This window comes from Vipera berus (assembly GCF_964194415.1).
Source record: "Vipera berus genome assembly, chromosome: 4".
Taxonomy (NCBI): domain Eukaryota; kingdom Metazoa; phylum Chordata; class Lepidosauria; order Squamata; family Viperidae; genus Vipera; species Vipera berus.
Genome location: NC_138206.1, coordinates 55,054,072 through 55,079,759, shown reverse-complemented (window position 1 = coordinate 55,079,759; position 25,688 = coordinate 55,054,072). Strand labels below are relative to the sequence as shown.

The 25,688-nt window shown below is 42.1% G+C and overlaps 1 protein-coding gene across 1 annotated transcript in view; it reads right to left on the bottom strand.

Moving 5' to 3' along the window:
- The window catches only part of SIM2 (SIM bHLH transcription factor 2), a gene marked incomplete at both ends in the record, with an annotated part of 38,257 nt that extends 14,489 nt beyond the window's left edge, over positions 1-23,768 (bottom strand). The window contains 5 exons of the mRNA XM_081326268.1: positions 2,909-2,994; positions 5,712-5,820; positions 7,613-7,702; positions 8,806-8,888; positions 23,594-23,768. Coding sequence (XP_081182394.1) covers positions 2,909-2,994; positions 5,712-5,820; positions 7,613-7,702; positions 8,806-8,888; positions 23,594-23,768 — 543 coding nt within the window. The remainder of the gene's footprint in view (positions 1-2,908; positions 2,995-5,711; positions 5,821-7,612; positions 7,703-8,805; positions 8,889-23,593) is intronic.
- Between the last annotated feature and the right edge of the window lie 1,920 nt (positions 23,769-25,688).

The following is a 25,688-nucleotide window of genomic DNA, read 5'->3' as shown; positions in this document are numbered from 1 at the left end:
TGATATTCAAATTCCAATTTATTTTATTGCTAATAAAGAAAAATGAATGTTCAGTATTTCTGAATGCTGTATTACTTAGTATGTGTTCTAATACAAAATGGAGAGGCACATGCAAACTTAATTAAGCCTTTGTATAAAAAGTAACACATTATCAAGATGTTTCATAATGTATGTTGTGAAAACATATACATTAAGAATGATAGACAAAGATTTGTGCAATATTGAAGGATATGGAAATGTTGCTATGATAGATTTATTACACCATAATCACTCAAAAATAAACTTCATTGCCTTCGTTATTTATAACTAAGACTCAGAATACAGGAAATAAGAAAAATGTGCTTAAAATTACACATTATTCAATAGATGTAACAAAAATATGATCAGATTATTTCCATGATTGAACTGGAAAAAACATTTTCCTTAATAGGACATGTAATAGAATTGTGCCATATATCAAAAATATTAACATTTGCTTGGGAATCCAAGTAAATGAATTTGGTGATACTACAAAGAATATCTGAATTAAATAAATGGAATAATAATAATAATAATGTTGCTGGTATCCACTATTACCTGCCCAATCAAGGGGAAAATGCAAGTAATGTTTTCCAAAAACAAATGCCATTCTTTCAAAGATCAAAGAGGTATGAAATGATAGTGATGATGGACTTCATCCTGATGTTCCAGAATTATCCTACTGAAAACTTTCACCTATGGGAAGGGAGGCAGGCACAAAAGGGTCAATCAACCTGGACTTGATAATTATCAGTTGGAAAGATTTGGGGCTTATTCTGTCAGATTGCCTGTGAATAATGAGCTAGCAATCATTTCTGGAGAGCAAATACTCACCTCATTGCCCTATACTTTCCCATCACCTTCCCTCAATGTCATCACTAGGCAGGTGTTCCTTTTTCTACTAGTGTTGGTTCAGGCCATGCTGCCTGGTTTGGCTGCTGTGAACACCCTTCCAGGCCAACCCTGCAATTTGACTACATTACAAAAGTGGGGAACAACCATACTTTCCCAGCTTTTTCTAAATGACAGTCTGCTGCTACAGTAGGCCTTTCCCATTAGCATGGTGTGTATAATACTTCTTTGATATGAAAAATGCTTTGTAATCTAGTCGGAATGTTTGAAGTTTTTATTTTAATTACAATTTTTCTTTCTTGGGGGAGCTAGTTATATTTCTTCTCTGTTTCCAGTCAGGGGAAGTGAGAAAGAAACCCTAGCAAGAAAGTTGGTAGTTTAGGAAAATAAAACAAATCTAAATGTTTCTGCCACATTTTGAACCTATTTTACATGCCAGAGAAACAACTGTGCTTATGAGAAAGACTTCCAGCTGTAGAAAAAGCTAGGAAAGATCTAGGAAAAACGTTTATGTTGAAACTTGTTACTATGCCTTCATATGTCACCATTTTGATGTTTTAACTTTATATATCTATACATTTGTATAGGTATGTGTGTTGATGGTAGGAGAGACTGTCACATTTATAGCTAAAGCCATTCAATTAAGAACTTCCTATCTATATCAGATTTCGGTCAACTACTAAGGAGATGATATTACCTGATCACGTCATCAAATACTTTTATATTACATTTTTATTTGATTTGTTTTGATTAGACTAAACAATAAACTACTACATATATATATAAAAGGTAAAAGTTCCCCCGCACATGCGTGCTAGTCGTTTCCGACTCTAGGGGCCGGTGCTCATCTCCGTTTCAAAGCCGAAGAGCTAGCGTTTGTCTGAGGACGTCTCCGTGGTCATGTGGCTGGCATGACTAGACGCCAAAGGCGCACGGAATGCTGTTACCTTCCCATCGTAGTTGTGCCTATTTTTCTACTTGCATTTTTACGTGCTTTCTAACTGCTAGGTCAGCAGAAGCTGGGATGAGTAACAGGCGCTCACTCTGTTACACGGCACTCGGGATTCGACCCGCCAAACTGCCGACCTTCCGATCGACAAGCTCAGCGTCCTAACCCACTGAGCCACCACGTCCCTTATATATACATATATATATATATATATATATATATATATATATATATATATATATATATACACATATACATATATATATACATATACATATATATATATACATATAAACACACACTATAGTTTGTTTAGTCTAATGAGCATATCAAATAAAAATAAAAATAAAAATATAATATCATATAATATAATATCATATAATATCATATAATAGCATTTGATGAAGTAATCAGGTAATATCATCCCCTAAGCAGTTGACCCAAATCTATATATAGTCAAATCAGCATGAGCACAGGATAGGAGCAGCTTAAGAGTGGTTATGCCCTTATAGAGAAAAACAGCCAGAATACTGGAGAAAAATTAGCCATGTCATACTGAAATTCTTGGTCCTAATGGAAATTAGAATTTAGTGTAATTGAATTCTTTTCCCAGCCTAAGAGTTCAAGGAAATGATAGGTAGGATTCTATGGTAGAAGTCAGGAAAAAAACCATAAATCAGAGATCTTGTGAAGAAGGTGTTAGTAACAGATAATTACTAACAAAGGAGTCAGTACCAAAAATGAACAATTCCAGTTCCAGGTAGTAATAGATTGAACAAAGAAAAAAGCCAATGTGCAGATGAAAACAAAAGGAGAGAAGGAAAAATTGAAAGAGAGGAAGCTAAAACCTATATGTCACCAAGAAAGAATACACAGAGAATTTCTGACTGCAGAAATATTTTACCTCATTTCTTAATCCCCCAACTATAGTCAGAAGGGGGGAGAATTTCATAGTAGATTTTGTTTCACTATATCACTTCCCAAAATTATTTTAGCTCAGCCTCCACTGGCCCACCATTTTTTATTGATGTAGTTGAGTATATGAAATTAAATATTACGAAATAATATTTAAATAAAACTGTGTTTTACCTTGTAACCACTACTTGTTAATCCTGCATTTCGCTTGGCCAAGACACACTTCATTCGCAGGAAAAAAGATCTCTCTATTTCATATTCTGCAGACAAAATATGAATAGTTAAAATACAAGCATGCTACTTAAGTTTCCCCCTTTGGCCACTGTCCATGTATCTGAAAATATTTTCTTACAATTCTTAAATATATACAGTAAGACAAGATAGCATTATTACTTTTGTCCAGTATGAATATATTAATGACCTTGCTCATGGTTGTTGTATTGCAACAAAATTAAATGCTATTAAATTTAATTATTGGCATCATGATGTTAAAAATCACTTAAATTATGATTCTCAGTAATGTGGTCACACAAAGGCAAAGCGTACTGTGTCTGTCATGTTCACTTTTTACAATATCATGGGGAGAACCATGCACTCATATAAAAACAATCCTCTCATTCCGCTCCCATGTTGCTTACTCAGAACGAGCAAGCAGCAATGCACAATTATATGATTGAAAATAGAAATGATAAATTATTCCAACATGAAATGGTTTCATAAGACATGCAAAGAAAAATACAAATGGCATCAGAGAATCATGGCATCATGGCAAAATAATGCTACAATCTATGTTATCCATCTAACTTCAGAAGAGGACTAATTTCTCATGGAGGACCCTGTAAGCTATAGTAGGTATAGGAGAAGTGCCTACATCTGTCAAAAGTCCCCTCATCAAACAGACCATCCCTCTTAGCAATATCTCTGTGTGTTTGTGTATGTTATGGGCTGGGATTTTAAAGATTTAAATCTTTTCAATTATTATTATTTGTTTTATATTTCAATAGTTATTTCAATCAAACATTGTACATTGTTAAGGAACAGGGTTAAAACATAAAATAAAAATTATTATTTATAGATTACATAGTTCTAAAATAACAGTATCCCCCAGATATATACCATGCTGATGATTCAACAGGATAGTTTCTGCAAGGTATAACTATAGGTAATATTTTTGCTTTTCCTTCCCTCTTAATAGTATATACATTGGCCATAAGCCCTAGTTATAAGTTAGGAGAATTCCAGTCATTTTATTCAAACTTCATGCTATACTCAGATATAAAACTAGAAAAATAGCTGTTATATTTCTATCCGTGCCTCTTTTTGTGAGCTTGATTCAAATCTACAGATCAAATTGAAGGTATCTTTTTGTATCTGAAGACTATATAACCCAGGAAAGAAATTTAAATATCTATCCAAAGTCAGACATTTATTTACATATCCAGTCTGAAACAAGATCCCAATTAACAAAAATGGTACAGCAATATATAAAGATAAAACATATATCTGTCACTGATGTAATTTTTAAAAAATGAATTATTTGTTTTTATCAAGTGTGTCTCTTCAAATATCTCTTTCCGGTCTTTGGAGATTCAAAGACAACATGTTTGACTGCAAAACTAATTCTAAAATAAAATGTCCTCTGTATAAGTAAAGAGTCTGTTCTGTTATATGTCATGGTATATATATAAAAAATAGGCATTGGTATCTTTGTAATGAATTGTATTTATTCACTCAGATTGCACACAACTATTAAACAAGATTCTCTACACACTTCTGTGAAATTACATTTGTGCCTTTTAAGGGCCACAAACTCATCCCTGAGATGACAAAATGAAATCAATCTTTCTTGCTCTCTTCCGTTTTTCATGTGTTTTCATACATTTTTCTCTGTGGCTCTTTTTGTAATTTCATATCCTGTAAATAATTGTTCTACAGCAGGGCTTTTCAACCAGTGGTACGGGTACTACCTGTGGTACATTGGCACCTGGCAGGTGGTACGCAGCCATCCTAGAAAAGTGGTAGCGGGGGAGAGGAATGAGCTGAACCGGTGGCAGCACTACACAAGCCTAAGCGAGAGATGGCTGGAGCTGCAGGGCTGTCAGGGCTCAGCGGAAGAGCCAGGATCAGCGCTTCTTCAGGGCTGTCAGGGCTCAACGGAAGTGCCAGGATTAGCGCCAGGCTCCAGCTGGAGCTCTGCGCTGATCCCGGTGCTTCTGCTGAGCCCAGAAGAAGCGCCGATTAGCTGGAATGTTGCAGCATCCCCAGGGTCTTCTGATTTACATTCAGATGCTTGGCAACTGATTCATATTTATGATGGTCACAGTGTCCCAGGGTCATGTGAAGTGACCAAAACCTGCTGCAACCACCCAGCGGGGGGGAAATAAAAACCAAACACCCCCCACCCCACCCCCGCTGCCAATCCTCAACAGAAATGCTCACAACAATGAAAACCTCAGACAGGAATAAGAGTGCTGCCAGGCGGGCAGGCAGGTGTCTTGCTCGGCTGTGGCTTGGGGGGCACTTTTTTCAGTGCCATTGTAACTTCGAACAGTCACTAAGCGAACTGTTGTAAGTCAAGGACTACCTGTACTTCATCACTTTTTTCCTTTTTTTTGGTCATCAAGTTTTTGACACCTTGCTGGGTGACTGGTGGTACTCAGATGTTGCCATATCCTAAAAGTGGTACAATGGGTGAAAAGGTTGAAAAGCCCTGTTCTACAGAACACAGCCTTTATTATTGGATACCTGTAGCTTATAATCCTGAAATTGCACTTAAGTATTCAAGTAAATTTGAAAAGCCACATATGCAACAAACAGTACCTGTTTTAGGCAAATATTTCAAATTTTGGCAGAAGAAGATGCTGTAACAGTATAGAACTTGGCTATTTACCAAGATTTTAGCATAAAGAAAGCGCAAAGCTCAGCTTGATATTTTACCATCTTTTTTATTTAAACATTTAAGTAAAGCATGAAATACCTTGTAAAATATGGGGATGAAGTGGTTGGTGAGCTGTTAAAATGGCTGTCATTTCATCATGATCTGATGGATGTATATATTCATAAATGCTATTGCCAGTTAGTTCTACCTGCCAAGAAAACAGGTAATAAAATGAGAATTACTGTAAGTTCTCTCATCTTTTAATACAATACCTCAGAAATCCTTATAAGTTATACGTTTGATTTACATATAATTTACTACATGTTTTCTAATGTGAGTTGTTACTTTGATTCAAAAGCAGCTGTTGACCAAAAATGATATTGCCTTGTTGTTGTTGTTGTTATTTAGTTGCGAAGTCGTGTCCGACCCATCGCGACCCCATGGACAACGTTCCTCCAGGCCTTCCTGTACTTAATTCTAACTATGGTAGTTCTAACTTATTGCACAGAAGATGGCTTGAAGATTATTGTATATATCTATATCAGTACTATCTTTTTTAATGTTAAGAATCTCTACAGTGACTTTTCATACTGCTATTATTTTTATTTTCCCATTCTTCCTAAGGAAGTTAGTTTTAAAAGCCTTTAAATACTTCTATAAAGCTAATTAGCAGGATTTGAGCATTTCAAATTAGCTACACTCATACAGTTCTGGATATAAGACATGGCTTGAAAATTGGGTATACTCTGCAAAGTTTCACTAAGACTGGTATTTGTACTAGAAGACTTGCAGCCAAAGATTCAAGAAACTGATGAGATAGTTTTATTGCCAATATTAGGGAAAAATATAGCAAAGAATCCTAGACTCAAATGTTATATATAAAAATGCAATGGTTCTCCAAGTTTTAATTTGCAATTCCCCCCATCCATTCTTGGTTAGAAAAATAGTATGTATACAATTGTTGTTAATGAATTACATTTGCCAGTTGTTACAATTAACTCTGCTACTTGGCATTGTTGTCACCCACAGCTGATAGGTCCTAGGTTGTTCACCTCTGAAACCAGCCAACCATCATCATCTTAGATTAAGTTTCTAATTGTTAATGCTAAAGAACATAAAAGCTGTTTGAAAGTCTCCCAGCAACAGATGTAAATTACAAAAAACTATAGTTTCTCTACATTAGTGATAATCTATGCCATCCTCGCAAGACATATTGAACCAAGTCAACAACATTCTTGCAACCCCAAATCCCAGATTAGAAGGTAGATGAATTGATGCTATCTCTTTATTTCCAGAAGAGAAATGCAATGCTAGAGGGATCTGCAAAAATCCGATTGTTCCAGCTACACTCTTTATATCATCGATTTCACTAAAGGATACTCTGAACCCAGTTAGAAAGGATTTTGGTTGCATTGCATTTTTTTTTAATTGTGTGCTACAAAGGTGGCTGACATTTTAGGAGGAGAGCCATGTTGGCCTACAATGGCAGAAAGACAGGAGGAGTCTGATAGTACTTTTGCTGACTAACGCATTTTACTAAAAGGCTGCTCATTTCATCATATGCGTATTTCGCAACCTTGGCAATTTGTTGGCTGAGGAGTTGAGGTCCACACATCTTATAATTGCCAAGGTAGATAAACACTAGTCTAGACTGATTCAGGATTTAAATTGGGATGGGGATGTGAGAACGATGGGAAAGATAATTTGGTTATACAGATGCAGGTTACATGAGAGACAAATTACAAGCACCTTATCAAATAACAATTAATGAGTAGCTGGGATACTCCATTTTTGCCAGGGCTGTTCTTAATTTCTTTTGTCTTTTGGCTGATAACTGAGTTGTTTAATTATTTGTCAATAGCACCAGATCTGCAATATCCACCTACAATTTATTTGCTTGTTTAGGAAAAAAAAAGGTAAAATCAAACAAGGCAGGACATTGTATATTTCTGGCAAGGTAATATTAGATACCTTTCCAACATAGCATTCAACATTCCTACCTGGGATAAACCTAGATGAACAGAAGCTGTTTCCGAGATATACATTATTTTGCCATCAGACGCTACCACAAAAACAAACCCATCCAGAGTCTGTAAAAAAAGAAAGAAAGAAATAGAGCAAACGTTTACCACTTACAATTTACAATCAAGTTCCTTGTGAGAAGTTTTTGTTTTCCCCCTACAGAAGAACATATATTAAAAAGATATTACCCATATTGGCCTGATAAAGTCTTTATTATATACTTGCTATAAAAATCACTTCTAAATCATTCTCTTTTTAGGTATGATAATTTTGCATAGGCAGCAATTTATTGTATCAAGATGATAAAAGTTTAAAATATTTCTTCACAGAAGTTCTGTTATGGTATTCTCAAGAGAAAAAAATCTTAATTGGCTGGAAGAATTATTCATATTTTACGAATTTGATTTTAGCTTGAGGGAATGTTTATGTTCTTCTGACTTTGTCTTTTAAAATAAAGTCTTTATAAAAAGAGGATTCTCTGAAAAATGAACTCTTGGAAAATTGTACAAAAAATTAAAATATCTAGAAAATTTTATTAAAATGTGAAATTATAATTTCCAAAATTATAATATGGAAATTCTTTGAAAATTAAAACTATACATATGGCTATAAAATGCTCTTTTGACCTATTGCAGAATGCTTGTCTGAAGCCTCACAAATAGAATTTTAAAAATAACCAGTAAAAATGAAGTAACTTTCTAGTTTAAAATACCAGTCTAACAAATTCAAATAAAATCAACTTTAAAAAATTAAAACTGCTTTAAAGCAGTAAAGTGATATTCCATAAAATTCCATTCCAATCCCCAAAATGGGTATTTGGATGCAATTTTAGAGTAGTGTAATCCAGTGGCAGAACATTTGCTTTGAATGCTGAAGATCATAGCTTCAATTCTTGAAAGTACAAATTAAATTTTTATCTTACCAAAACTTTATTCTATTCTGACTGACAGTGTTACTCCATGTTCTCAAGCAAATAATTTTTACCTTTGTTGAAATATGTACTCCTTAAATATTTTTTAAGGAAGGTTAAAAAAGGTTGCTTGAAAAATAGTGAAATTACCACAGTTCAGTGGCAGAAACCCTTCCATGCTCTTTTTTCCATGCGATGTATCAGATGCGAGAGAGAAACTCATTTAGGCCCTTGGAAGCCATTGCTTCCCAAAGTTTTTACCTGAAGTAAATGTGATCCCAGCTCCTTTGCAATGTTATCCAAGGGACCTAATCTATTTGGTTGTCCCCAAGCATCTCCCAAACCTGGAAAAAAAATCAAGAAGCTTCAATCAAGGCATAGATGACAATATCTCAAGTCATGGCTAAAAACCAAGTGGCCTCAACAGAGAATGTGTGTGAAAGAGAGAATGGTAGGATTTGTTAGGTAGGAGAATCCCCTCTATTGTGTCTATAGAGGCTAGGTGGCCTTTTCTTGTAGAACATAAAATCCATGATTGCTGTTTTGTTGCTAAGTCGTGTCCGACTTTTCACGACCCCATCAACTATAGCATGCCAGCCCCCTCCCCATCCTCCAGGAGTTTGCCCAAATTTATGTTCATTGCATGGATGACACTATCTGACCATCTCATCTTCTGTCACCCCTTTCTCTCTTTGCCTTCACATGTTCCCTGGAGTTCAACTGCTGTTTTAAGGGATAATTTCAGACAACACACACAAGTTTCCCTCAAATTAGCCAACAGAACCAGACTAAATGCAGTTTCAAAAGAGTCCTTTTTCCCCCCACCTTCTCAGAATTTCCAAGTAACCACCACAGATCTCAGTTAGCTCTGGGATACAGGAAAAGCAACAGCAGTTAAGTGGGTTTAGTCTCTTTGCTCAAACTGTGACTGCTTCAGTGGATTCATTGTGTTCCTTCTACAAGTTTGTCTTTTTTTTCCCTTATAAACTCCGATTTCAGGCAAAAGCAGAACAAAGTTTGATGCCTCAGTGTAAAGTCATTTGTTTTTCATCTTTCCTGCCTTCTTCCCTTCACAGAATATGCCACCCCGCCTTTAACCCTGCTACCTCCCCTCATAGTTTTCCATAGAAAGTACAAATGTTGCTACTTCACTTGAACTGGGGAATGACCCTACAGATCAGTCACATTCTCAATAAACAATCTGCCAAAACCTCCAACACCCACTAATGCATGGGTTCCAAAAAAAAGTCTAGTTCTTCTGCCCATTGGAAACACCACAGCTAGCCATCATCTGGACAGTATAAATCCCACTCTCTTCTCCAAGCAAAGCACTTACCACATGTATTGTCTGAAGAATCAAGACCACTAATTTATCCTGGTTTCTTAAGAAGACCTAAATTGTCATCTATATTCTGAAATAAGGTTCTTATATATATATATATATATATATATAAGAAACAAAATGGGTGGACTGGTTCAAAACACTGCAGTTCCGCAGCATTCTACAGGCATTCCTGAATGAATTTCCATTTCACTTTGATATTTTCATCTGGAAGACCTATCCAGACTCTATCTCCACCCTTGGAAAACATCCAGAAGTAAGCTTCCTTTTGTGAACTGATAAGACAGCAGAAATTAGCCTCCCACTTTTTTGTTGAAGCATGTGGGAACTCAGCCTGCCTACTGTACAAGTCCTTCAGCCCTAAAACAGCAGGAATTTGGCATATTACCAAATCGTGAAGACAAAGGGGCCAAACTGACACATTGTACATGTTTGGGAACTTTGGGGATAGAAAAGACACTTTCATAATTTATTTACTGACCAAATTTGACAGTGACAGCCTATTCCCAGTGGGAACCTTTTATTCAATTTTGATTTGGATATAGTACTAGCATGACATAAGGCACAACATTTGACAGTTAGAATCATTGATCCCTTTCTGCTGCCATCTAGCATTTATCTGAATTACTGCAACCAGATGTTATAAGCATGGCTAAATGCATTTTATATGTAAGTCGGCTTTTTTATTTGTCTCCTCTTTCCCACTTGATTCTTTACGAAAAGCACTGCTGTCACTTGGAACAGTTGCACAGTTGCTTGGTTTGAGAAGTAACCCAAATTACTATACTTTTTTTTAATTTCAATAGTTTATATTTGCCTATAATATTCCTCTCGTCTGATGTTCTGCTTCTGCAACAGAATTGCAGTTCAGTACCATTCTGTTGAGCAGTGTACAAAGCCATCTTTTTTCCATTGTCTGGCAATCTGATTTGATTCTCATAATTCAGCTAGTGTTGTTTCGTTCTTATTATTTATTATATTTGAAACACAAAATATTGCACACCACCGAACTGTTAGTATGTTGAAAAAATCTTTCTGGAGCCAGATTTAGTATCTGGTTCAATGAAGCAGAACCAGTGGCCCACAATCACAAGAGGGAAATGGTGTCATTACAATAGTGCAATTCTACCACAAACAAGGGAAAAAAAATATTTATAATCTCACTTCCTAGGTTCACAACCTCAATACAATACATTCACTTTTAACTGATATTAGCAATTCCACAAAGGAGTAACAATATTCTCTTTTTGCTCACACCTTCACTTTGATGCTGCACCAAGCTTAATTATCTCCATTAACCAGCCTGGACTTTTAAACTTTTGTTCCTTGAACTTTTGTTTTTGCTAGGTAATTTTTTCCCCCAGAGCTATGCCAAGATAATTTGTGGGTTCCATTCGTATTTATTTTGGTTTTATTTCAATTTTGAAAATTCCCTTTTATCTATTTTAACCAGAATCCTTGGAACCGGATTCTACCGGCCAATTGCAAACTCTTGATTGCAAACTGCCCACAGACCGGCGATTAGGGCGGGATATAAACCCGGTCCGAGACAAACCAAGGCAATAAGACCTGACCCATTCCGCCAGGAGAGGAGGCGGTTGTGGTGCACGTCACAAGAACAGAGAAATCCACAAAGTTTGACCACGGGACCGCGATTCGAAACAGCCAAAGGGGATTCTCCTAGCAGTGAGAAGGAAGCGCGCTCGCGGGGCCGCTCCCGCTCTAATCTTGCGCCGGCTCCCCCGCATTCTCCCGGCATGCAAAGCGGGCCGTCGCTCTCCTGCCGTTCCCGGGCCGAAGTGGGGAAACTCCGGAAGGGACCCAATTTCTTTCCTCGCCCTCAGTCCGGCGGAAAAGCCCAACGGCGGGATGCTTCCCCCTTAGCAGGGGTAGGCAACCTCGGCTCTTTTATGACTCATGGACTTCAACTCCCAGAATTCCTGAGCCAGCACAGCTGGCTCAGGAATTCTGGGAGTTGAAGTCCATGAGTCATAAAAGAGCCGAGGTTGCCTACCCCTGCCCTTAGGGTTTAGATTCGCTCCTGTTGCGCTCGGAGCCATGGGTTCCCGGAAAGGGGAGTCAACCCGTGCGCTTCAGCAGAGGCCAGGCCGGGCAGGCCGCCCCCAACTCCCCCCACTAAGATGGTTTTGCAGCCGTAACCCAAAGAGGTTTCCCCCCACCACCACCCGCTTCTGCGGAGGAGCAAGTCTGTGTTAAATCATTAGAAGCAATAAATTGGCTTCAAATGGCTGCTTTGTGAGAAACGGGGGGGGGGCGGAATCTAAACGCTTCAGCCGTTGTAACCGTTAATCTTCTACAAGACTTTTTAACGAGCGTGAGGGTTGCGGCTTTGCTAATTTTGTTTGGAAAATGCTAATCCAGACGGGAGAGATGAAGCGACTTGCCTAAACCGTTCCGCCTTTAGAACAGAGGAACTAAGCCTTTGTTCTCTGGGATTTGCGGGGCTGCATGGCAGGCACCCGCGGTCTGGAGATGGGGCTGCGCGGCGCCTCCTAATGAAACAAGCTCATGCAGAACCATGAACTCTGCGTCTCTCTCTCTCTTTCTCTCTCTCTCTCTTACTCTGCCTTTTAGTAACAAGGGAACCGTCTACAAAGAAACGTGGGGGTGAGCGGGGGGGGGGGGAAGAACTACGAGGCCTTGCTTTTGAAAAACATATCGAACTATTTTTCCTGCAAAACCATAGAAATGAAGATATACATTTTAAGTCTCAAACGAGATACACTAGCATCAGAACAAGTTGTGATAAAACGAAACAAGTCTGTCCATCGAGTCGACTTCGGACAGTACTTCCAAATAGCCGGAAGGAGAGGAGAGAAATCCTGCACGGGTATAAGGTTCCAGGGCACTTCGATTTACTAACGAACAAGATTTTTCAACAATTGGACCTGCCTTACTATCTCTTAGAGGATTCTCCCCTCCCCTCCCCCCCCCCGTGAGCAACTTCATTAGTATGTCCAAAATCTATAAATTTCTTTGATTCGAATAATTGTAATCTGGGCTTTGCATATTGCCAGTTCAGAAAATTAACTCTTTTCTACGAATTTTAAGAAAAACTTGGCCGTACAGTATGAGGTGCAAATCCGCATTTGTGTTTTCTTAAGAAAAAGTCCGCAGTTTGATTTGTGGCTCCTCTTCGTGGTTCAAGACACCTCCAGTTGTATCTGAAGTGTATTCCTTCTCTTGGTGTCTTTTCCTAGTGAAGTAAAATACTATCTCATTCCGGAAAGAGAAATATTTCAAAACGTTACAAAACCATTATTTTATACCTTGCTTCGCTACGGCATTAAATCAAAAGTCAACTGGCTGTTCAACTGCATCAAGAACAATTCAGAGAATGGAATGGGTTGTTTAAAGGTAGGCAACTGCTTCGATAAAATTGTGTATGCCGACAAATTCGTTCTCAGAGCTAAACGTCAGAAGGCATTAGATTGGCTCTCTTTGATATTATTTCGCAGTAATTGTAGCGGGATTTTTAAGAGTTGCAAGACTCATTAAGTCTGGATGAAATCTAAAGCTGAAATCCTTTAGCCACATTCACTGTTGTAATCCCACCAGTGAAGCCAAGTGCCTGCAGCTCAAGAGAGCCTGGCCCCCCAAAACAATAGATTTAAATTGAGGGAATCAGCGGCTTAAAAGCAACTTTATCCACCGGTCTCTGCAGAAGCGAGCCTATGGAGCTTTCTCCTAAGCCTTTCAGTTTGGAATTTCTGTCAATTCTGGGCGCGTGTGTGTGTGTGTGAGTGTGTGATTTCTTCATATTGCCAAATTGGGCTACGAATACATTGCCCGGAGATAAGAGTGACTATGATTGAATAAGTATATTTCCAAGTTCCCTTAACTTCAGCATAGAAACATCCAGTCTCCGGATCCCCTTCTTTCTATCAGAATTTATCTAACGTAGGGTAAATTGTTGCATTTGAATTGTAGTTGAATTCCATTTTTTAAAAAATGTATTTCTGTATTCTGTCTCTGTTCGAATTCTCTAGTTACACGACTAGATATATATTTAGGCAGCAACTAGAGTGAGAGATTTAAGCAGCAACTAGAGTGAGAGATTTTCGTCCCAGATAAACATTGCAGAGAGGGAAAATTGTGAGATTTCCTTTCGTTTTCACAGCGAGGGGACAACAACTAAAAAAAAAATCCGGCACGCAGCTGTCCTAAACCGCAGAATCAAAAAAAAAAGCAGTTTGCAAACTGAGCGCGTCCGAGGACTTTCAATGTTGGCATTTAGTCCTATACATCGCAGAAGAGGTACGACTTTATCTCCAATCTGGGCAGAAAGTCTTCCGGCTCCAGACGGGGACCCTGTGATGGGGCAGGACCCTTAAAATCCTGCAGTTCGAAAAGTATTCTACCACGCAGAAAGCGAAGCCATTTCCCTTGGCATTTACCTTTCTTTCTATGTTCACGCCGCATACAAAAGGAGCATTTCGCCAGAAAAATTTCTCTCCGGCCTGGCTTTTTCGTTGCTGTTCAAAACAGGCGCAACTGCTTCAAGGCAATAAAGTCTTCCCATTGTAAGGTGATCTGGATTAATTTTTTCCCTTCCTTTCCTCCTTTCCTTAACTATAAGTTTTGTTATCTCATTATCTCCACTTCTGGCGCATTCGGAGCTATTAAGACGCGCCTACCGTAATAGCACTGAACGCCTTTTATAAAAAAAGAACGAGTCGGGTTTTTCTGTCAGCGGGAATTCAAGGGACTGCACGAATGTCAGTTCTTGCCTCTGGAAAGGTCTGAAAGGAAAACGGCGGAATAAAAAGTGCAAATAGGAAAGCGGGCGGGCGGAACCAAAGCCGTTTAAACTTTTTTCGAGCGGCATTTAATCATTTCCCCGCAGAGCTCCTCCTAATACCCGAGGGACTCGTAGACTGAATTTATTCGGCCGATCCATCGAGGCGAGAATATACGCCATTCGCCAACCTGAAGCCAGATTTAATCCCACCCCAACCCAATCCCCCTTTAAGGCTAATTGCCGGTCTCCTTTCGAAGAGGCGGATAGAAAGCAACGGCAGCTCCAGAACGGCAGCTTGGCGAGCCTTGCTGAATTCCAGCCTCTCCCTTGAGGAGGGGGAGGGGAGGGGGAAGGGAGGTGGCGGGAGGCAGCCGAGGACAGGCCGGGGAGCTCCCGGGAATTGCGGGCCACACGAACAGGCCCTGCCTTGGCAGCCAGACGAACGGCGGCTCGGTTCAGTTCCGACCAGGAGGTTCCCATTTGCTCGGGCTGGAGCCTTGCCAACCGTTCCATCGCCATTTCCCAACCCGTGTTCTTGGGAAGCTTCGAGGAGAAGTGGGGGGGGGGGTTCAACTCCATTTACAACGTCCCAAGCCCGAGCTTAGGAAAGCCAGGACTTGGGACTCTTGGTTAGATCAGCTCATCTCAGATCAGCCCGCCTCAGAAAATCCACCCTTTCCTCTGCTGCCCAGTATATAGGCAGGTGGAAGGTAGAGAGCCACCTAAAGAGAAAGAAGGGGTCGCGCACAGCTGGCTCAGGAATTCTGGGAGTTGAAGTCCACGAGTCATAAAAGAGCCAAGGTTGCCTACCAGTGCCGTAAGCCTTAGAGGATGGAGCTCCCTTAGGACTGCATTCTGCAGGGAGAAATGTAGTTCTTCCCCAGCCTTTTTCCTAGAATGCTCAAATGCTAGCCATCTTTCCTATATTTATTAAAATGAGGCTTGCCCCACCTCTTCTCTCTTCTCCCTTCTAGACACTTCTAACTAGCACTTAACATGTAAGAGAAAAAGAGAGCCAGTTTAAGACAGCTTCACTTCTCACAGATTAATGCAAGCTACAAGGGGTGGCCTAGTAGCAGGTAGGTGATAATTTGCACCTGTTCAAAAGCCTTCTTCATAATGCCCTCAGGCTGAGACTGAACCTTCAGAAGTGAAAAGAACATTTGCTTCTAAATAGAAATGCAAAGGATTGCACATCCTCAGTATGCACCAATTAACAGTCACCTCCCCTGGCATAAATGACTATTGTTTAATATTTAGTCCACATTTATTATAAAAGGTGCACTTTCCACAGGCAAGTCCAAAAGATTGGTAAGTAATTAATCGTTAGTAATAATTACTTCCACATGTTTATATTATTAGCACAATTTTATGTATCTTATTCAAAGGCTAAGAGAGATTTACTGGGATAAATGGCATAAAACTGGGCTAAAAGGCTGCAGTTTTAAGGCTGTAATTTTAACAAGTCCAAAGAGAGTTTAATGGAAGTAATCTCTTATGTAGGATTTTGGCTTTCCTAATTTAATCCAGTCTCAAAATGATGATTTTAAAAAGGAATTACATAATTAGTAACATAATCAAAACCATAATGGTAAAATCCAGGCCATGCTGGATTTGTAGATAATAATATAATGTAATCAAGTATTGAACTGAGTGCCATTGTTGTAAAAAGAAAAGACTTTAAACAAACTGGAGTTGGCTCTGAAACAGCCTTTCTCAACCTTGGCTACTTTAAGATGTGCGTATGTCAAGTGGCTGGGGAATTCTGAGCGTTAAGTCCATACATCTTAAAGTTGCTGAGGATGAGAAAAAAACTGCTCTAAAACAATCTGATGTAGGAATGCTTGCACGCATTAAAATCCCCTTGGTCGACAGGATTTTGATCAGCCCTAACAGCTCCCTCACGTTCCAGTATTCCACTCCTGAGACCCTTTATGGAAGTAATTTGCATTACTTCATATTTAGGAAGGCGTGCACATTTATTTTGATCAATACTTCATCAATAACTCCAGTACAACAAAATACATTTATATCCCATCTTTTCTCAGAGGAAAGAAACCATATTTCCTCTCCACAATCCTGTGAGGTACTTTAGGGAAAGCCAGAGGCAGAATCGGCTTCATAATTTTCTCCCTGTTGCCTATTACCTTCTTGCCATCTGTTCCCATGAGTGGGGACCTGTCTTTCCTTGACTATCCTCTTATTCCTTACAGTACTGCATACAATATTTCTTACAATACTGAAGTAAGGGTAGTTTGTTTTTTGGGTTTGGTTTTGTGTGTGTGTGTGCGCGCGCGCGCGCGCGTGCTATTTTGGGCATTATTTGCCAGCCTTAGCTCTTTCTGGAGCTTAGCTTTGCTCTTTGCAGATTCAGACTATTTCTTGTTATTCTGTTTTAGTTATGTGCCCATCTTTCTAGTTTTTGGTCCCTTAACTGAAGGAATATAAATTCTCCATGTGTGCATCCGCGTTCATGTATATGTATGTAGCATCTGTATATATATGTCTGTGTGAGAGAGGGAGGGGGACAGAGAGAGGGAGAGGGAAAGCCTGTTGAATCTAATTGGCTGACTCAAATGCACCAGACTTTTTTTTTCTTTCTGTGAAACACATTAAACTTATTCTTGGTTTATCATTGATACCATTAAGCTGCTACTTTGGAAGCTGAGAGAGATTCCTAAGGAAAGTTTCCTATTTCTCCACATTCTTTAATCCATTTGGCAGCAGAGGTATTGGGCTTGCGAGTGTGTTCCATGTCATTCATTAAGCAGCTTGCCTCTTTTGGTTTAATAATTAGGAAGGGGGTTATTTTAAAAGTTTATTTTCAGCGCTCCATTGAGTCACAATTTAACTCTAGTGTCAACAACCTTCAAGGATGAAGAAGTTAAGTTCTAGAATGTTTTCTTTCTCTCCTTTTTCTGGTGGTTTAGTGGTGGAAAAATAAAATTATCAGCCAAGGAGAACAAGAGAAATGAAAGAGGGAGGGAAAGGGCAGGGGAGGGGGAGGAAGAGTCCCAGTAATAAAGAATATATAATAAGCTGACTTTGTAATAATGCCGCTTGGGGGGGGGGCGAAAGCCCTAATAAATAAGCAGGCATATACATAGAATGAAGGCTATTGCTAAGCACATTGATTTGTGCTTAGAGTGTAAGCCGCCCTGAGTCTTCGGAGAAGGGCGGGATATAAATGGGATTAATATTATATATATATACATATATATATATATATACATATATATATATATATACATATATATATATATATATATATATATATATATATATATATATATATATATAGGTAAAGGTAAAGGTTCCCCCGCACATGCGTGCTAGTCGTTTCCGACTCTAGGGGCCGGTGCTCGTCTCCGTTTCAAAGCCGAAGAGCCAGCGCTTGTCCGAGGACATCTCCGTGGTCATGTGGCCGGCATGACTAGACGCCAAAGGCGCACGGAACGCTGTTACCTTCCCACCGGAGTGGTCCCTATTTTTCTACTTGCATTTTTACGTGCTTTCGAACTGCTAGGTTGGCAGAAGCTGGGACGAGTAACAGGCGCTCACTCTGTTATGCGGCACTCGGGATTCGACCCGCCAAACTGCCGACCTTCCGATCGACAAGCTCAGCGTCCTAACCCACTGAGCCACCGCGTCCCTTAATATATATATATATATATATATATATATATATATATATATATATATATATATATATATATATATATATATATATATATGAAAACCACTGCAACAGATGTTACTGAGCCTAGATCTATGCCAGTCACTGCTTTCTTCCTGAGGTAATGCATAAGTCTCAAAAGTCAGGGCAAAATGTAGAAGCTCAAGAATCTAAGAGAGAAGAAGGTGAAGCTAACAGACGCTTTGGGGCCTCACTAGAATCTTCCAGTGCCCCCTAGATTGCCCTGCTAAATTTCGGTGTCAGGATTTCAGGGTCAACACAGGAACTGTTTCTCCTATAGATGCTGCAGAGCTGATCCTCAGATGGGTACAACTGGAAGGCTAGGGTTTGTTACCATTTGTATGCTAGAGCTAAGCTCACAAAACCTTTGGCTGATAAAGGTTGCTTGTTTGGAAGAAAGGCCCATGAAGTTCAACTGGGATGGCAGACTTTGTGCTTTTGCCCAGGGCTGCATCTGTAGCAACCACCTGTCTCTCCCATGGAGGAAAGGCTGAGTTTGACCAGGGAAAAGAAACAGAACAGGAATTGTGACAATTGGGGCAGATACACAAATGGAGAACTCCAGCATCCTGAAAACAGGAGAGGGGGAAAAAAACACCCACTCACTAAGAAGCCCTGATGCAAACTCTCCCACTTCTTCTGCCTTTTAAAATTTAAATAATTTATATTTTTTTCCCTTAAGAGTGGCAAACCCAACTTCGTTAAATTAACAGCTGCTCGTTCCAGAATTCACCATAAAAAAATAATAATTTTGCATCTCCTAGTCTGTGGAAGAATTAAGAGGAAGTCACTCCTGGACTAACTAAGTGAACCAATAGATTCTTATATTTCTGGATTTTGAGTTTTCGGTGTAATCAGAGATACTTGGAGGAATTATTTATTTTATTTTATTTATTTAAATGTATAACTGTAACTCTAATGGGAAACCTAAAGCCAAGAGTACAGTAGGAGACTCTCCTTCAGGTTAAATTGCCTGCAAATACTTGAAGTATGTAGCTGATCACACTAATTACTAATGTCTACAGTCGCCAAAAGTTTTTTTTCCTTCTTCTGAGGTTGAAAAGGAAATGCACAAGAATTTACACACAGCCCCACACCATGATTTATGTTTTCAAGATTTTAGTATTTTCCTGCTTTTTAAAAATAAAGCAAACAAAAAAAAGAGATGTTCACCTGCAAAGACATTTTTTTTAAAAAAAATGCAGCCAGGGCCCCAATCTAAATTCAGCTAGAGAGTTGTGTTGGAATTGATTTCTATGGCAAACCCTCTCCTTCTTTCACATTAAGCGAGGAAAACTCAGAGGATTAGCAACAGGCGGGTAATGGAATCAGCTGATTTCAAATCAAAACTGAAACATTTCATTTGGAAGGTTGAGCTTAAGGAGGGTTTTGGTGTTAATTCGCCAAATGAAAAGCTGCGTCTTCCCCCAGAGTGTGATCTGAACGGACGGCAGGCAACATGATTTGTGGTTAAAATCCTGGACTATTCAACATTAATACTGTCTGGTACAATGGTTTTCAGCCACGATGCAGATATAATACCAATAAGGGAGGGTTTTCTTTCAGCATCCTGATGCCTGGCTAACATTAATATCAAATGCACCATATCAGCGTTGGGAGAATTCTGGTTGTTAGCTTAAAACTGCGGAGGTTGAGAAATACTGCTCTAGATGACTAATGAATAAATGGCCCCCAAATTTTAACCGTGTCCACATCCACAAAGTCTTTACTCAGAAACCCACCTTGAACTCTCCCATTCCAACCTACAGGCAGTAGAAATTGTTTTCCACTCCATATATAAGAAAGTTCATAGAACTGAGACCTGGTTTTATTTGATCAACTGGTTCATATTAAGCAGCATTTTCCCTTCCCCACTTCTTCTGAGGAAAGACGCCCACAGATTACAAAGGGGGACCTGGGTCTTACAGCGCTGGTTGCTACTTTCTCTGACTTAAAGAATCCCGCAGGATATTTTAAGAAGGCAAAAAGCTCAGATGGTTTGGGTCATTTAGGCAACATTCCTAGGCCCATTTCCCCCCCCCCCCGGAATAAGACCCACTTATTTTTCAGTGCAGTTCACTTCTGAGTAGAAAGATTGAGGCTTGTGGTTACTCCACCTTTTTAAATGTATAAGTTTGGAACAAGAGGGGATCTTTATTAGAGAATTCCCTCTATGATATGAAGTTGGGAGTAAATGCCATTCAACTCAATGGGATTAGTAATGAAACAAAACTAAGCTTGCCCTCTAAATGGATTGCATTGGTACTGTGCACTGTAACAAGACAAGAATTTGACGGGCTTTTTAGTCACAGGTTGCCCATAAATGCAAGGAGGGGCAGGGTCCATCTACACACACACACACACACACACACACACACAGAGATTTCTTATCAACACAATGAAAACTAGAGTGCTGGTGTCAAGAATGTATTCATTAAAACGGGTTAGTTATCATCTCTTCCACATTGGAGTGGTTTCATTCTGTTTTAGAGAAAAGAGAAATATAAGACAAAGGTGACTTTTGTGCGAGATTTTTTAAAATGTATTTTAAACACGCCAGTGGAGAGTGCCAGTTTTCGGTGCATTGGTTTAGGCATCTGATTAGAAGAAAACTGAGAGAGTGTGACCTCTAGTCCCAGTTTAGGTGCCAAGCCAGCTGAGTGACCTTGGGCCAATGTTATAGTTACAACTATAGCAGTCTCTTCTTTTAAAACATCTACAAAAAAGGTCCCTTTTCCACGGGGGGGGGGGGAGGCGGCGGCAGGGGAAGACAAAACATCTTAGAAAATTGCGGAACAAGACGACTCAGATAAACCCAGCCCCTTCTTGCAGGCGGTGGGTCATCAGCCCCCCTGGACTGCACGGCCATATCTCGCAGAGGGAGAAAAAGTGAGGGAGGGGAGAGGATCCTGGCAAAGTATAGAAAGCTAAGCTGCTTAGGAAGAGAGGAAGTTCTCTAAGCTGTTTCCGAGAGGAAAGGTGCCGGCCAAACTCTCCTAAGCAGAAGCAAAACGAAGTAAAGTAAGGAACAGGGGTCCTGGGTTTGTGGAAGTAGCTTTAAGGAGAGACCGGAGCCCTGAGGTTTCTCCCTCCCCCCTTCTCTCTGTCTGTGTGTGTGTGTTTGTGTGTGTGTGTGTGTGTGTGTGTGCGCGCCATTCACCTCCGCCCATCCAAAGCTGCCAAGTGCCCCGTCAACTCCCTGGCTTTGGTTTGTCTGGAAAGAATGGCTGAAGGCAGCTGCCCAGAAAAAAAACAGCCATGGCTTTCCTGCAAAGACCCCGTGCCGGAGTTTGGATGAAGTGCGAGTAGAGTTGTCCTACTTTCAAATACTTTTATGTGGAATAATATCCCCGCTCGCAGTTGGCTTTAGGTAACGGATTTTGCGGCCCGAATTTTAGCAAATCCGAGTTCCTTTTGCAGACTGTGCACGGCAGGGCACCTATAATTGTGTGTTCACTTGTCTAAGCCCTTGCCTTTGTAAATTTCTTCAGAATAAAGAAACAGACATTAAATAAATGGATAGGGTTAATCTGCTTGCTTTTTCCAATAGATTTTCACACTGGCCCTTGGATTATCTACACACAAATTCATACATACGCTAATATTAAAACCAAATTTCAGTGACAGAATTCAAACCAAACGTGCCCTACACATCTTTACATTTGACGTTTCTATTCCCAATGTAAGCTACCTTTGGATCTAAACTACAGAGGCGATTTGGTTTCAAGGAAAAGTAATCAAATAATTTATGTGGCAATTAGATCCCCGGTATTTTTTACTTAGCAGCAATGTGCCATCATTTATATTTGCCTGTTCTATGCTCCATATAGTTAACTACACGATTTGGAGGAAATGAGGCTGCAATCGTGCAATCCGGAATAAGTTTTATGAAATCTTGTTTACGCCCAAGTAAAACTGTAAGGCACTTGGCTGTTCCTTTCTCTGTTTCCTTGTCCTGTTCGGCTCTATAAATCCTAGAAAAGGGAAAGCTTCGTAGAATTGACTTGCATTTTGAGGATCTCATGCAATGTTATTCAGACAGGGTATACCAGCGAAATGTTAGGTAGGTTAAGTCATATTTTAAAATTTAGCTAGCTGTCAGGAACTTTTATGAACACTGGTCTCAATCATTTTGGAAGTTTTCCTTCCTTTGCTTTTTTTCCCTCCCTCTTGAGCCTGGCGCGTACAATTGTTACTTGGGGCGGGGGTGGGATGAAGCTGAGCCCTCACAGCTATTGCAAAAATTAGCCTTTCTTTCTTCAGACATTTTACACGCCTCCGGGGCTACGTTAATCCTTTGCCACCTCTTTTCCCTACTTACCCTCATGGGAATGCAGAGGAAATATCCTGCATATTGCAAGGGAGATATTTTGTTACGTTCTTCATACTTCAAAAGACATTACTGATTCTAATCCTCCGCCACATCTACACGACACGCGGGCCTAAGAGTGTTTTCAGCAAGGAGGCGTTCACAACCTTTACCCACACCTATGTCTTTTTCGGAAAGATCGTGTGTGGTTCCCGTAACCCTAACTAATGTTTAAACACGTTTCGCGCGGTCTTGAAGCCGAAGGAAATTACCCCACTAGATTCCTCTGATTTTTGAAAACCGCGGACAATGCTAAATGCACCGGTTAAATAAGTGGATCCGGGGCTACCGTCCGCGGAGAGGATAGCTTCCATTCTCCTCCATCGGATATCAGAAATGCTTACTTGAAAGGCGGACGCGTTGAATTAACCTGCCCCTGAGACTCTTTTTCCAAAAATAAGTAGTAGCCTACGAAGGTCAAAGGAACGGCGCGGACCGCGATGGCAAATCGGAGCTTTCTTGTGTCTCAACTTAAAAAGTTTCCAGACCGCAGGCAAATTTAGACCCCTCCCCCACCCCGCCTCCCAGCGAAGCCGCACTTTGGTACCCGCCGGGCTCCCTCTGAGAGCGGCGAATTGTCGGGCTGTTGATGGGATCCGTCGATCTTCCGAACCCTTTCGGAGGCTGAATTCCCATCGCCCCGATTCGTTCTCTGGCCCGCGCCGCCCGTATGAAAGGGTCGGCCGGACGAGCGGAGGAGAGCCGCCGTCCGAAGAGTCGCTCTGAGCCCCACAGGACCGCTTTGCCCCTCCGATTAGCCTGCCCATCTCAAGTGTGTGCGCATGGGGGGGGGGCGCCACTTCCCTGCAGGTCGACCAGCTTCATTCCGGACACCGGTGTGTGTGTGTGGGGGGGGGGACCCCCTGGAGGGCGACTTACCTTCCGGGAAGACGGCTCTCATTTTCAGGTAGCTTGTGGTGAGGCGGATGACGGACGCCTTGTCCAGCTGGGAGGTGATGGCCGAGGGCAGAGGCAGCAGCTTGGCCAGCTCGTAGAATTCGCCGTTCTCCTTTTCCCGCCGCGTCTTGGCGGCGTTCTTGGACTTCTCCTTCATCGCGGCTCCGGCAGGGCGACGGCCGGGGCGTCGCTGGCATACTAGAGCCCCGGGCGGAGGCGACGGCGGAGAGCTGACGGGCGTGTGTGGACTTTGACTCGGGTCCGCGGAGAGCCAGCCAACCAACCAGCCGACGGGCGCGCAATTGAGGGAGGGATGGAGGGGCCGGTCCGGAGCGGCGGTGCCGGCTTAGCTTGCGGGTCTCCTAATCGCGAAGCAGCAGCTCTGAATTCGGCTGTCCGGGCAGTGGGTCGGCGGGAGCCTCGGATGTCGCGGACCCTCCTCCTCGCCTTCGTCTGTCTCTCCCGCCTACTCTTCTCCAAGCTCAGTTTCCATCCAAGAAAAGCCTGTGGCTGTCAACGGGGAAAGGAATAGGGGGTGGGGGGTCGCCCTGGAGCCTCTTCCCTGCCCCCCCGCACCGACTTCAGATCTGAATCCGGAACCGGATCCGAAGCCAAACTGAGAATTCGAAGCACAGAAGCTCAAATCCCGTGCAGTGCTCCTAGCCACCACACACACATACACGCACACACACACAGACAGACAGACACAAATAAGGGAGCTCGTCTGCTTCGAAAATTGGCCAGCTGGCTGTGCTCTGCCTCCCTCCCTGCACAAGTGGCGGCTTGCCGTGTTTATTTTGGACCCTTTCGGGGCAAACTGATTGACGCCCCAGCCGCTCCCGTTCCGAAGGCCGCGGCTCTCTCCGCTCCCCCACGGGGGATGCCGAGCGATTCCCTTCCACTGCGCCGTCCGAGGCAACGGCGGGATTCGCCCAGGAGCCGCTTCTAGTCAGCCGCCCAGCTCAAGGGAGGAGGGGTCCGGCAGCCAAAGCCCTTCTCTGCCCCCACCCCACCCCGCCCCTCCTCCGGCTCGGTCTCCAGTTCCCGGTCTGGGGCGGTCGAAGAGCCCGGTTCGAGCGATTCCCCGCCAGAGCAGCTCCTCCCCCGCTGGCGGGCTGGCTAAGAAGCTACCAAGTGGCTGCCAGCACCTCAGCTCCTTCCCCGCGGCAGGTTGGAAGAGACGGGAGGGGAGGGGAGGGGAGGGGAAGGCGCCTCGCGTGACGTGTGTCTCCTCCAAAGGTAGCAGCCGTAGCGGGAGCCCCCACCCGCCACCCCGCCCGCCAGAGGCTCCAGCCGGAGGAGGGGGAGAAGGGGAGGGAGGAGAAGGAAAGAGAAAGAAGGGAGGGGCTCCCGGGCCCGTCTCAGTCGCGCCTTTTCTTTCGGCCACAACTTCCCGGGGAGCCAAACTGGCAATTCCTGAGACGACCCTGACATCCCTCTTTCGCCCCCCCTCCTCCTCCTCCCCAGCTTTCCGGCCGCCTTTCTTGCACTTGGAGTGCCTTTCCCCGCGGAGAGCTCCGTTGACTTCGCGCGCTCTCCTGGCGCGGCCCGAACCGGGGTTGGGTTGTTTTTTTTGCTGAAGTCGAGCCCAGGCCTGGCTTTTCAGAGGAAGGCGGGATTTGGAGCCCTCGTGCCAGGGAGGCGCGGAGGCCTTGCCTGCCTGGTCCCTTCGACGCCTTGCGAGGCGAACGGTCGGTTTGCCAGGAAAGCGGGTGACCTCAGAAGCCGTTATCAGCCCCCCCCCAGGCAGGCCGCCTTCTTTTCGGGGTACCAACGAGGGGAGGGTTCCAGGCCCAAGGAAACGTCGAATGCCATCGCCACAACCAGAATGACGCGTTCGCTTCGTTCGGAGTGTGGGCCCGGTCCAATATGTAAGCAGAGATTCGGTGGGATTTCTCTCGTGCAGGGGTAGGCAACCTCGGCTCTTTTATGACTCTTGGACTTCAACTCCCAGAATTCCTGAGCTGGCTTAGGAATTCTGGGAGTTGAAGTCCATGAGTCATAAAAGAGCCGAGGTTGCCTACCCCTGCTCTAGTGTAAAGTAAATGTGCTTAAGGAAGTCCCGTCCCCCCTCCCC